Genomic DNA, 14,071 nt, shown 5'->3' on the forward strand with positions numbered 1-14,071 from the left:
GATCAAAAGTATCATTACAACGAGCCTCACAGTTGATGACTTAACTATTTTTATGCAGCAGAAAGTCTTGTAGTTTTACTCCTCTTCTTGTACGTATTTCATCGTTGTGTGTCAACAATTCGTCACCAACTAAGAACTTTTTTCGTGCATGATATAATTTTAAGAATAATTTTGCAGAAAGACAACCAAAACCAGATCATGAGTATCGTCGAAAAGCAAAACACTGTCTCAACTGTCAAGGTCATAACTTAGAAGTCAAAGATTTAAATTTGTTTCTGGTATATTCTACATATGTTTGTACATACATGAATATCCAAATAATGTGGCTAAAATGATTGCCACAAAGAGACAATGTTTCGCGAGCAAGCCCCTAAATCCTAGATCAAAGGTCAAGGTTATACTTACAGGTCCACGAATTAGCGTGAACTTTCTTCTTCGTTCTTAACCTTTTAGTGTATAAATAGAAAATTATCCTAACATTGAACAGCGGCGGGGTATTCAAGTCATAAGGACACTCGACCAGTTTGTTTACATAAATTTACAAAGCATATAACTTTTTATAAAAGCTGTGACAAGATCCTTTGGAAGCATAGAATGCAACATAATAGCTGAATCTGTTTACGAGATATAATGAAATGTACAAAATCCCTCACGTTCCCTAGCTTCGGCTTAATCAGAATTCTAATAAAAATGTATATACTCCACGATCCCAAAAGAAACACTGAGTCCAAGTATCGGGAGGCTTTTTCCAGCCGCAGAACAGTACTTAAGGACTGTAACCGTTAATAAAATATGAAAATGTGAAAAGACCCTTTGGAAGCATAGAACGCACCCAAACATCATCCCGATTCCAACTTAAAGTTAGAGAGGCCGTGGCATTCTTTATATAGTCCTCTGAATACAAACAAAAATGTATATTTTGTATAATGTATACTTGTATAACAGAACCATTTTCAGTATTGCATTCTTTTTAATTTATACAGCGACCACAATATGCCCGAGTCTGTTACTCCACGCTGGCCAGAGTACAACATAGACACAGGAGATTATTTGAAATTCGAGAAATTCATGTCAAACTCATCTGCTGGTCGGTTATTCTACGCTGAGGAGGCTAACTTCTGGCTAGATGTGTTTCCGGATGTTGTAGAAGCTGTACGTAAAGAAGACGGTGATTGTGGTGATCCTGTTAGTTCCAGCGCCGCTGAATATCCAGTTTATCTGGTAATAGCAATGTTTCTGCTTCAGGTATTTTGCCCTAAAGTGTATTGTTTGCCAAAAACAAACGTTTATACTATACATGTATGTTTTTTTTTTATAATAAACGGATGCCCAATCCCCTCTCCGTGACTGCTTCTCTATGTTGACGGCCTTCCAAATGTTTTGGTAAATGTCGTATTGTTTTAATTGGATTAGCTTAGTGTATTAGCTTAATCTTCTTTGCATTAAAATGATTCAAGTATGAACAGTGAAACATACCGATAAATAAGAGAAGCATTATTCGACAGAATTTCAGATTAGTTAACACCAAACACATTTTAAAAAAAGTAGAAATGCAACACTTGTTTTGAATAATCTTTGTTTTACATCAATATAAATAGAAAATAACGCTAATTTGTAAGACAAGATTTCAGCGACGGTTAAAACAACTTATTTTATACATGTGTTATATAGAACGATAAAATTCATATATTTACCTGTATTCGTACTTACTGTGTAAACTATGTTTGCAGATTTTACCAAAATATTATTGTTATCACTACTTATGCTACCACTACACCTACGCCTTTAAAATATTTCTTCTATGGTTTCAAATAGTGGATGGTCAGTTTTATGCCGTTCACTTATAGGGATTCCTCTCTTACTGTTAATTCTCGATGGCGAAATTTACAGTTAGTTAATAGTCATGTCATTTTTGTTAGGCTTTAATACTCTTACTGTTTGTATGACTGTAACTTAACAGTCAAGACATGTTGTTGTTTTTTCAATCTATTAATCATGCTGCAATGTCGGAGAGTCATTTTAAGAAATTCAAAGCAGAGAGTAGAAATTAGAAACTTCTTTAAACAAGAGGGACATGATGTTTCTAGATTGCTCCCAGAGTTTACTAGCTCAAACAGTTTTAAAAATCACACGTAGAAATTATCCTCGCCCAACAGCAGCCATTTTCACAGGAAAAGGGATCATTAATACAGTGGAATCTAGCGATTCGAGTGCGGAAGGTCGTGGATTCAAATAATGTCAACCTTTTCATTCATGTTTTAGTAGATTTATTTGCCTTTGAAGTACATATTTACTAATATATTTTACGACAAACGTGCCCATGAACTAATCAGCACATTCTATAAGACCATTTTGCGTTGTACACAATGACATCACAGATATTTGCATATGTATTGATAGATCTGGCCAATGAAAGAAGAAATGGAAATAGTGTTTATATATACCATTAAAGGGCCTGGCCTCCAGATCGTTCGAACACAATTTTTTTTAGATATCTGGAAATAAATGCTATATTTCTTAAGAAGGCTTTAAAACTTAATTACTGACACACTATATGTTACGGAAACACGTGAGAATTTGCTGTTCTTACTACAACTTTTTACGATAAAAAAACGAAAAGCGTTTGTAACGCTTTTACTCCAGGTAGACTGTCTCCATTATAAATATCTATATTTTGAAGTCATAATTCAATACTTCCGTTATAGCGCTATTGGTTACGACGACTGGAAAATGTCTTTATTTTCTTGCTTTGGAATTTTTAAAATATTTTAGAAACAAAAACTCATATTCTAGTGTTCATAATATGACCAAACTTCATTTTGAAAGAAAGATTATTTTTAGCCAGATCTGGAGGTCAGTGCCCTTAATCTAACAGACTATACACAGTGGATGGTGGAACAACTCACTAATGGGGTTAAGAGAAGTCACTGAGATATAAACAAACTGTACAAATATCAATCGTGGTTGATTTCATGACCAGACAATAAAAATGCCCACTTAAGTGCACAAAGCAATGTATAATTTTATTTATAAAGTCAAATCTATACACAATAAATTGTGAAACCTTTGCAAACACAATGAGACTTGCAAAATTTCAATTACAACAGAAAATAGACGTGATGGCCCTAAACGCTATGCAAGCCTGGCCATAGAAGCTCAAGCGAGAGTATAACATAGGTAACTACTGTATCTCTAAGTTATTACGGACATTAATAGAGCAAATAATATAACAAATCTATTTTTGTAGCTATCAAAATTAAATTTAAAATAATGCATAATATAAACCTCTTTCAATTGCAAGGCATCAGATTGCTCGCTACGAATGTGTGGCATAAATTTAGTGCCGAAAAGTCAATAACATTAACATTCTGACTAGCAAACGCTCGTTTTATTTATTAGATTCAACATATTTTTTTCAGTTTCAGGCCCTTGAGAATGATTCGATAATCTGATACAAGGAAGAAAAAATTTGCATCATAAGACAGCCGGAAATATATTGCATTGTGAATAAGATGTACCTTCCGTTACAAAAATAATAATTTCCTTGTCGATTGTTTCTTAGGGTTTTTAACACCTACTTTGGTCATTTTTATTTAATAAAAACATTCTTGTAAAGTATATAAAAATACAACTGTTTTTTTATTTCCAAATGAATTAATATAAATAAGCCAATATTTAACAATAAATGTCCGCGAGGGTAACGGGTATACACTTCATTACCCATCAAGCTGGACTGTGCTATTATTTTGCGTGGTTGTGTTCCATATCTCCTTATAGATAAAATCAGTATTTTCAAGGATTATGTACATGCACGTTAGTCATTTTTCACTGGATGATTAAGTCACTGTTGTTGTCGTTGTAACATGATGTAAATAATTTCAGTGAAAAACCATACTTCCAACAATATCTCGACATATTCAAAATGCTTGTATGTCAATGTCTACATAAGGATCGGACATACATACCGACTAAAGATCTGCAGGTTAACATTGTATTATACAGGAATTGTTTAATGCGAATTATACCTACATAATACAATATAACATTATATGTATTGGTTCTAATATAACAGAATTTCATTTTGCCATTCTATGATGCTGACAGTTCTATGGCCCTGACACTTCTATGGTTCTGACACTTCTATGGCCTTGACACTTCCAAAAATAAATGGAAGTTTTCTCTCTAGTTTCTATATTCCCACTGCGTCTTTTAACTTGTTCCAGAAAAGATCTTGTCCAGCATGATCTTCAGTCCATTCGATATAGGTCGTTGTTTCTATGAGAACTTTAAGCGACTTACTCATGTTCCGGTTTTGTATTTTCTCTAGTAAAACAACAATGACTTTTGTCCCGTCTTCAATATGTTTTAAGAGGGCAACTTTCAACTCAAACATACACCATCCGCTTGTGGCAAATGCATTAGACATGACCAGTATAATCTTTTTACTTTCTCCAATACAGTTCACAGTGTTATCATTGATGAAAGCACCAATCTGGAAGTCTCTCTCATGTATACATAGTTTCAAATTGTGTCCTTCTTCCAAGGCTGGAATAAGATGTTCCCGAATCCACAATGAGTCGTCTTGGTTATAAGCAACAAATGCGTCATACGCGTAAATGTCTCCTTCCACTTGTATATAATTCCGCCTTTTTCTCATAAGATATATGTAATGCTTTATGTTCCATCTATTGCGATATATGACAACGGACGTAATTACTATTACAATAATAACTGGTCCACCTATCATACCGAACCATTCCACAGTACTAAATGGGTGGCATTGCCTGTAGCTAAATTTGACATTTGCCACTCGCTTCCCTGCCAATTTTGAAGGAGAAGAACATGTGTATCTGTTAGGATTAGAAATCCTTGTATGATGATTACTCTGAAACCATGATATAAACCATTGCAACTCGCAGTCACACACAAAAGGATTCACTGAAAGATCTACAACCTCTAGACTATTTAAGAACTCTTTTGATTGCTTCATGTGTCCAATTTTGTTCTCACTTAAATATAATTGTTTTAAAGAAGGGTTATTTCTAAACGTGTCACCGCTAATTGTTTTAATCTCATTCACTTTTAGATTTATTTTGGTTAAATAGTGTTTGTTTTCAAGAAAGATTAGTGGATCATGTTTAATCCGACACTTATAACATTTAAAGTATCTCAAATTTGTCAGAGGCGAAAGGAGTTTTGACAAAGATGTATCTGACAAATTAAACATATCGATATAATCAATTTCTAATGTTGTTAGGTTAGGTAAATGCTTAAATGTTTCTGAAACAGAAATGAATATCGACTGTGCGGCACCGTCAAACCCGATTTCAAGAGTTTGTAACGTCTGTGATATAAATGCCCTAGGCTCAATGAGTGCTTTATGTCCAGTGTTTTGGTTCGCATTGAAAAGGATAATATTAGGGGTTCGTGACAGAACACCGTTTGGAATCAGCGACAGCAAATTTCCTTCTATACCAAAATGTGTAAGATTTCTTAAACACTGAAACGTATTGTTTGTGATACTTGAAATTTTGTTATAATCGAGTTTTAAACGACCTAGATTAGGCACTAAAGACAAAGAGTCTGTGTGCGTCGAACAGAAATTTGGAACACGGTAAAGCCTATTACCTTTCATTCTAAGTTCATACAGATTCACCATTTCCGGAAATTCCAAATCCTGTATTAGATTCATATCAAGGACAAGTGTCCTGATGTTAAGCATCCTTTGCAATATGCTCTTAGAAAAGTTTCTTATATTGTTGCCCATAAGATGAATAGCAGTAAGCTGGGTTTCATTCATCAGTGAAAACGTATCCTCTTGAATCAACAAATTCATCATCGAGTTTAACTTTAAGGTTTTTAGATGCTTGTTTGAGCAGGTACTCCCGAGAAGTAGCTTAATGTCATCATTCTGAACTTTATTTCCAGATAACTCCAAGTACTCCAAATGGGCAAACCCAGCGAATGCATCTTCTGACAGAAAGGTGATGCCATTACGCCAAAGATATAATTGCAACATCTTCTCAGGTTTACTCACGTTACTGAATGTTCCTTGCGTAACATTTGGTAACATGTTATTTTCAAATATCAGGCATTCTGTGTTTTCAGGCAGTTTCGGAATGTATGAAAGATTCCGGTTGCTCCAGTTCACACATGTCCCAGACACGTGGCAAACGTGGTTATCTCGTATAGCCTTAACATACGGTTCCTGTGACAAGATGATAAAGACTAAAATCTGACACTTTATCACAATAACGTTCACATCCATACTGATCTTATATTTGAAACACATCAACTAAAACGACTTTAATGTCATTGTTGAATGCAAACATCACCTCCTGTCACACAAAGATGTTTAGCTACATAAATCCTAATGTACTACTTATTGTGAGTTACATTCTCGTTACTAGACTTATAAATAAACTAAAATTTACTTTCAAGTGTTAATCATTTAGTAAACTCTGCCAGTTGATAGAGTCATATTCGGAAAAAACTAGACTTCTCTGACACAGTTAACAAAGTTAAATCTCCTAAAATGTATAAATACGACGTAGTTGCAACACTAGCTAGATTAAAGCAGGTTAGTGTCAATAAAGCATAGATCGCTTTTTGATCACTGAAGTAGTAGGTTCACTTTTGCCCTTAAATGGCCAAAAAAGTAAACGTCTCAAAATGGGGAAAAGAACAAGATGTTTAATCAAGAAGTATTGGTTTATCAAACTGCATGAAATATTTTACAATTTATTCATTATCAAAGAAAAAATCTGACGCAAAGGAAAGTACTTTTAACATTAAGGGTATGAGAAACCTTCAGTTTTTAACCAAATGTTGAAACAAATCCGATGTTTTCAACATGAGCACAGCTGTCAACCACAATAAATCATGTCAAGCTTCATACAACTACAGAGGTCATTTAAGGCGATTAATACACCCGGATGTCTTTTTAACAAGGAGCAAGTAAAATATGACCATGGCATTTGACCTTCAAAGTGTGATCTTGACCTCTGACCTATACTATGTGCTGTAAGAGGACAACATTGGTACGAATTTTATCAAATCCTTCCAGTGGTTAAGAGATATGGGACTGACACAAATGTAAACTGTTTGATCTTCGACCTGTGAAGGTCATCTTGACCCTGGGAGTTAGTGATCCGGGTCATGTGTTCTCTATGTAGTCATTATGGGGTAAACAACTGATGCTTGTTTGATGAACATCTTCCAATCGGTTACGGCGATAAATGAAGTGGACATGAAGTTTTTTAAAGAATCCATTTGACCTTGACCCAAAAGTAAGATCTTAACCTTGGACCTAGTAACCCGGCCTGTGTGTTCTGCAAGTTATCTTGATGAAATGATTGATGCTAATTTTATGAAAGTCTTCCCGGTGGTTTAGAAGGTACGGAGTAGACACAAATTTAAGCTGTTTGACCTTCAAGTTTGACTTTGACCTAGGCCCTAGTGATCTGGGTTGTGTATCTGCATGTTGTCTTGATGAGATAAACGATTCACGCAAGTTTCATGAAAATATTCCAAGATCAACCTTAATGAGGTTGATAACTGTTGTGGTTAAGAAGATAATTGCGTGGGCACAATTTACCGACTGATGGACATACATAAAATTTATTCTATATTTCATGGAGACAAACAGTCTGATAAAGATTTATGATAATCAAATTGAAAATGTTGCCTCTAGAGTGTTAAAGCGGTTTTTCAATGATTTGATCGAGTGATCTAGTTTAAGACCTAAGGTGACCCAGTTTCAAAATGACCTAGATTTCATAAAGACATTCTGACAAAGTTTTATGAAGATGAGGTAGAAAATGCGGCCTCTACTGTCTTCAGTGTTAACAAGGTTTTCATATTAATAGACCTAGTGATCTAGTTTTTGACCCCAGATGACCCAGTAATGAACTCGTTCGAGGTTTTATTGAGGGTAACTTTCTGACGAAGTTTATTACGATTTGAGCAATATTGTGACCTATAGAGTGTTAACAGTCAAATCGTTGCCGACACACGACGCAGTATGCCGGACACATGTTAATCACATTAGCTCACTTGAGCACTTTGTGCTCAGGTGAGCTAAAAAGCTGCAGACAGGACAAGAAAAGTTAACTAAAATATTTCACAGTCTAGACAGGAAATGATTAATGTTGACTTTTGAAATCAAAGTGACCTTGACCTTTAAGCTAGGGGTCTGGATATTGCGGATGACAAGTGGTCTCATTATGGGGAACATTTGTGCTAAGAAATATTAAAGTACATTGATGGATGACAGAGTAATGGAATGAACATGATCAGTATCGTCTCAATAGGCGTAAAAAAAATTTGTTTGTTTCCGGTATCCCGACCTACCCTAAATTTTACCCGACCCTAAATGTTTTTATGGCCTTGGGAGATTTTTAGATTTTTTTTCAACTTTTTGTTGCAAAACTGCACTTTATATGCTTTAAACATGGTCAGTGATGTTAGAAATCAACTTACTGATGCTCTAAAGTCATAACCCCCTTATTTGTATTCATATTTTGATACAAAAATAATTTCCGAAAAGTCCCATTTAATAAAAGAAAATCCCCTCCCCCCCCCACCAAAAAAAAAATATATATACCGACCTACCTACCCAAATTATTTTAGCATGTTACCGGAAACAAGCCTTATGCGGAACATTTGTGCCAAGTAATATTAAATCCGTCCACGGATTGTAGAGTTGCAGACCGGACAGGAAAAAAGCCCTATTGACTTTCGACCTCCCATTGTGACCTTGACCTATCCGCTATCTTGGTATTGCACAAGACAAGTGGTCTCTTTACAGGGAACGTTTTTGCCGGGTTGTATTAAAATCCCTTGATGAACAACAGAGTTATGGACCAGGGACGAATGTGGATTAAACCAAACTTGGTATAGTCTCGATTTATTTTAAATTAATTGGGCTGGGGTACGATCTGGTAGGCATAAAGACTAAAGCAGGTTAATATACTGTTAGATAACTTCAGTCAGATAGTAAATTAGGTTGTACTGTCTCCCAACTACTCCTGTAGATTATTTTAATTTATATTGTGTGAAAACTGCTACGGAAACTGTTTTCGTGCTTATTATTACATCTTTTGTAGATCATACAAAACCATTTAAAGTCATATACCAAATAGTCATTCCTTTGAAAAGGATACATTTTAATAGTTATGTAAGACTGCTATCTAAACATAAAAATCTTAGCGTTTGGTTGTTCCTATGTTTTTACATGTAGTCTCTCATGTTTCTTCATGAAATGTTTTCACGAAGATGTAAATATATATTCTTGCATAAAAACTACTTTTTTCACTTGATCCGCCCATGCATTAACGGGAGAAAAATCGTGTGCAAACAAGGCAATTCACGTGCTGTTAATACATGATTTTTATTTTTGAAATGCTTTGCCAGGGACGTATGTATGTATTTCTGCGCAAACTGATATTTGGCATCTGTATCTTGTTTCTTCCATAATAACATCGTCTTGTAGCGTTATAGATACAATGTAATCCATAGTATGTTTAGCTGTATCAGTTTCCAACCCCAAACGTACTGCCCCCATCAATGTACGCACTAGCTTCTCTTAGAGTTTACTCCCTTTACAAAGCGTCTGTTCAGTTATTGTAAATAACTGTGAATAAATAAGTATCGCGTGTAACTTGTGCTATTGCCCGTTTTTAGGTATTATATTAATGATTTTTGTTAGTATCAGTCGGTTTGTTTTTACCTGATTTTTCGCAGAATTCATATAATAAACCTCAAAAGCTAGTCACTAGCTTCGTACTCATCCGTACTCTGTGTTCGTACTCAAAATAATTCGAATGTAAACTTGTACGTTATTCTTAAAATTATGTTCCTGTTAATCAAATTTTTAAGTTATATGCAAAATTATGTTTAATGTAACGTTTGTAATAACTTAAAATAAAAATGAGATGCTCAAAAATCTTCAAATCACGCTTTTGGTAGTGTTGTTGTTATGTGTGCCCTGGTTATGGATATTTAAAACATGTTTACCGTTTCCAAGAACAACCGAATGGTAACTAAAAATGTACCGGAATCGTAAAGTCATCACATATGAAAACAATGCATTTAGTCGTCGTGTAATGTTTTTTTATGCAAGAATAGCGACAATACACGTTTGTTTTGTGTATTAACGCCTGCAGAAGCCCTTGGGATATGTTTGTGACCTCGACCTTCGGTCTCGGTCACAAACAATCCCGCGGGCTTCTGCAGACGTTAATACACAAAAAAACGTGTATTATCCCTACAATACTATTTCATGGAAAGTGAACTTTATTGTATTAGATTGTATTGGGTAGAAAGAAATACAGACATTACCGATTACCCAAGCTAAGCTTGGTGGCTGCCTCAAGTTACAGAATTGCACACAACCAGCTAGGTTTTGAACCAACAGCGGTGAGGGGCAAGTGATTCAAAGTCGGTGGCCTTGGCGTTAAAACATTTACTGATCACCGAGAATCATCGTACAAAGTTTGAAAATGAGGAGTCAAACCAAATCTACACTCATATGCATTTATAATCGGTCACCTATAATTTTCAAATATTTTTTTGATAATACGCTGAAAATAAAACAATAATGTATACCATCAATTTATATTCAATATCTTAATAACAATATTGGCGCTTTTCAAAGTCACACTTTCAATATGTCCGCTGTTCGCATTACTAACTGCCTGAAAACGGAAATGATGTATCTCTGAATGACGCCTTGTGCGATATTCTGTCACTTACTAAAGGCGTCATTTTCAAGATCATGTAGACTCAATTGCTGTGGCAAACGTCAAATTCTTCTTCTGAGCAACTTTTAAATGATATTAATTTGACAAAGAGAAACTGTGACTTTGAAAAGTGTGGGTGTTGTTATTAAAACTGTTGTTCTTGACAAACTGCCCATATTGTTAAGATATTGAAACAAGAGGGTTATGATGACCCTGAATCACTCACATGAGTAATATGAGCCACATGTTTCAAAAGGCAAACTGATGCTAAAATATTGAGAACGTAGGTCATTAGGTCACATTCAAGGTCACTGAAAGTCAGTTTTTAAGATCTGTATGCAAAACTGTACATGTCAGCCAAATTTCAAGGCTGTATCTTAAAAAAAACAAGAAAATAGGTCTGTAGGTCAAGGTCACAGTAAGGTGACCTGTAATCACTTGGGTACATCAAGTAAATATAATTAAACTGTCTAGGAACAAGAGGGTCATGATGACGCTGAATCCCTCACCTGAGTATATTGAACCACATGTTTCAAATGGCAAACTGATGCTAAAATATTAGAAAGTAGATCAGTAGGTCACATTTATGGTCCCGTTTAAAGATTGATATGCAAAATTGTACATGCCATACAAATTTCAAGGCTGGATCTTAAGCTAGAGTGGTCACAAGCAAAAGTTAACGCACGAACACACGGACGACGTAGACCTTCTGACCTAGTTTTTGACCGCAGTTGACCCAGTTTTGAACTTGACCTAGATATCATTAAGATGCATATTCAGACCAGCCTTCATACAGATCCCATGAAAAATATCGCCTCTATAGAGGTCACAAGGTTTTTCTATTATTTGACCTACTGACCTAGTTTTGAAGGCACGTGACCCAGTTTCGAACTTGAACTAGATATCATCAAAGTAAACATTCTGACCAATTTTCATGAAGATCCATTGAAAAGTATGGACTCTAGAGGTCATAATATTTTTCTATTTTTATACCTACTGACCTAGTTTCTGACCGCACGTGACCCAGTTTCAAAACTGACCTAGCTATCATCAAGGTGAACATTCCGACTAATTTTCATGAATATCCATTGAAAAATATGGCCTCTAGGGAGGTCACAAGGTTTTTCTATTTTTAGACCTACTGACCTAGTTTTTGACCGCAGTTGACCCGTTTCTAACTTGACCTAGATATCATCAAGGTAAACATTCTGGCCAATTTTCAAGAAGATCCATTGAAAAAGTATGGCCTCTAGGGAGGTCACAAGGTTTTTCTTTTTTTAGACCTACTGACCTAGTATTTGACCGCAGTTGACCCAGTTTCAAACTTATCTAGATATTATCAAGATAAATATTCAACCCAAATTTCATACAGATCCTATCATAAATATGACCTCTAGAGAGGTCACAAGGTTTTTCTATTATTTGACCTAATGACCTAGTTTTTGACGGCACGTGACCCAGTTTCGAACTTGAACTAGATATTATCAAGATGAACATTCTGACCAATTTTCATGAAGATCTATTGAAAAATACCGCCTCTAGGGAAGTCACAAGGATTTTCTATTTTTAGACCTACTGACCTAGTTTTGAACCGCACATAACCCAGTTTCAAACTTGACTTAGACATTATCAAGATTAACATTCTGACCAATTTTCATGAAGATCTTTTGAAAAATATGGCCTCTAGGGAGGTCACAAGGATTTTCTATTTTTAGACCTACTGACCTAGTTTTGGACCGCACATGACCCAGTTTCAAACTTGACCTAGATCAGCAAGATAAACATTCTGACCAACTTTCATAAAGATCCCATGAAAAACGTGACCTCTAGAGTGGTCACAAGCAAAAATGTACGCACACACACACGGACGTCTGACGCTGCGGTCACAAAAGCTCACCATGAGCCTTTGGCTCATGTGAGCTAAAAATTGATTGTATACTTTATTTTTCTATTTCCAGCGTATTCTCAAATAAATATATGAAATCATAGGTGACCGATTATAAATGTCTATGAGTGTATACGTCTGTGTGACTTTTCATCACTGACCTTAGACCAGTGAAACCATTTGTGGTTACCACTTCAACACTGACCTACTAACTCCAAACTAATAAGGGTAAACTAATTACCAAAGGAAATCATTCTACGAAGTTTGACTTTTATAGGCCGAAACGTTCTTCAGCTGTTAATCAGAAAGAAATAGTGTACTGATGAACTGGCAGACTGGACTGACGATTGGATAAATATGAGCAAATCAACATACCTTTTTCTACGTACAGACTGAAGGTTGACAATGACTAGCCTCAGGGGCGGATCCTGGATATTTTTGAAGGAGGGGTCCAGATGGGTAGGTGCGGGAGGGTGTTCCCCTCCTGCTGGTCAAAATCAAAATGTAATCATCTCTTCGAAAATTAGAAATCCAATATTGTTTTCCAAATTTTTCCTTGATATGAAAACGAGCATAGGTGAGGTACGGATGAACAAGGATGAAAAACTCACTATTGGCGTTGCCTAAGTTTAAGCCCCCTGCCAAAGACTCGCCGACTTCTAAAGGGTTATTAAAATATAATATAAATCATGTATTGTCATTATCGATGTGAATGTTTGCCGTTTGATCTCAGAAAGTCCGTGTTTCTAAAGGTAGGAATCTTTTCCAAGGGTTTTCCTGTATGTTGTAAAAGGTCTTGTAATAAATGGTTCCTGATAGTAGTATAGGCGTCTCTTGGGCGTCACCAATCACGTGCACAGCACGTGCTGTGGCCATCTTGAAGAACAAGCGCGCGGCGGCCATATTTGATCCTATTTTTAGACAGTCCCGAAGGCGGACTCATTGAGAGTCAGATGTTCAACCCTAGTAATGACCCTTGAAGTACTTTACAAGCATAGGCATGTTCATGCTTCAACATGTACGTCTGTGAAATATAAAGTTTGCAGAAATGATCAAAATTAGTTATTTCTTTCACAACCTCAACATGAAAACAACGTTTTCACTTTCCAGTCATGCTTTGGAAAAGCATCTGGATGCTACTAAATTGAACGCCTCTGTGTTTTATAGCAAATGAATGATGTATCGCGCTATCAGTCAGTGTCTTGAAAAACCTGACATAAAGAAACAGAATGGCAAACGGTTAGAATCAGTCAAAACATTTACATACCCTATTGGGATGTTATCACATAAGGAACTACCCAGTTACAAGATAAAAGTGATATATACTACAACAAGGATAACTTTTGTGATAACGGCTTATCCAACTGTCTGATGGATATACTGACAAAACGTGTCCAGACTAGTTGTTCTATATTTAGATCATGACGAAAGTGACTGAAAGTAT

The 14,071-nt window shown here is 35.7% G+C and overlaps 1 protein-coding gene across 1 annotated transcript; it reads right to left on the reverse strand.

Annotated features, from left to right (window-relative positions):
* Positions 1–2,997: 2,997 nt before the first annotated feature.
* Positions 2,998–6,493, reverse strand: LOC123523952 (toll-like receptor 2). The gene has a single exon (XM_045301750.2). The coding sequence runs from the start codon at positions 6,290–6,292 to the stop codon at positions 4,190–4,192; it is 2,103 nt and encodes a 700-aa protein (XP_045157685.2). The 5' UTR covers positions 6,293–6,493; the 3' UTR covers positions 2,998–4,189.
* Between the last annotated feature and the right edge of the window lie 7,578 nt (positions 6,494–14,071).

Source organism: Mercenaria mercenaria, unplaced genomic scaffold (assembly GCF_021730395.1).
Source record: "Mercenaria mercenaria strain notata unplaced genomic scaffold, MADL_Memer_1 contig_1879, whole genome shotgun sequence".
NCBI classification, from domain to species: domain Eukaryota; kingdom Metazoa; phylum Mollusca; class Bivalvia; order Venerida; family Veneridae; genus Mercenaria; species Mercenaria mercenaria.

Excerpts from the sequence above, each read along its gene's own strand:
- LOC123523952 (XM_045301750.2), bottom strand. The coding sequence starts at position 6,292 with ATGTGTTTCAAATATAAGATCAGTATGGATGTGAACGTTATTGTGATA.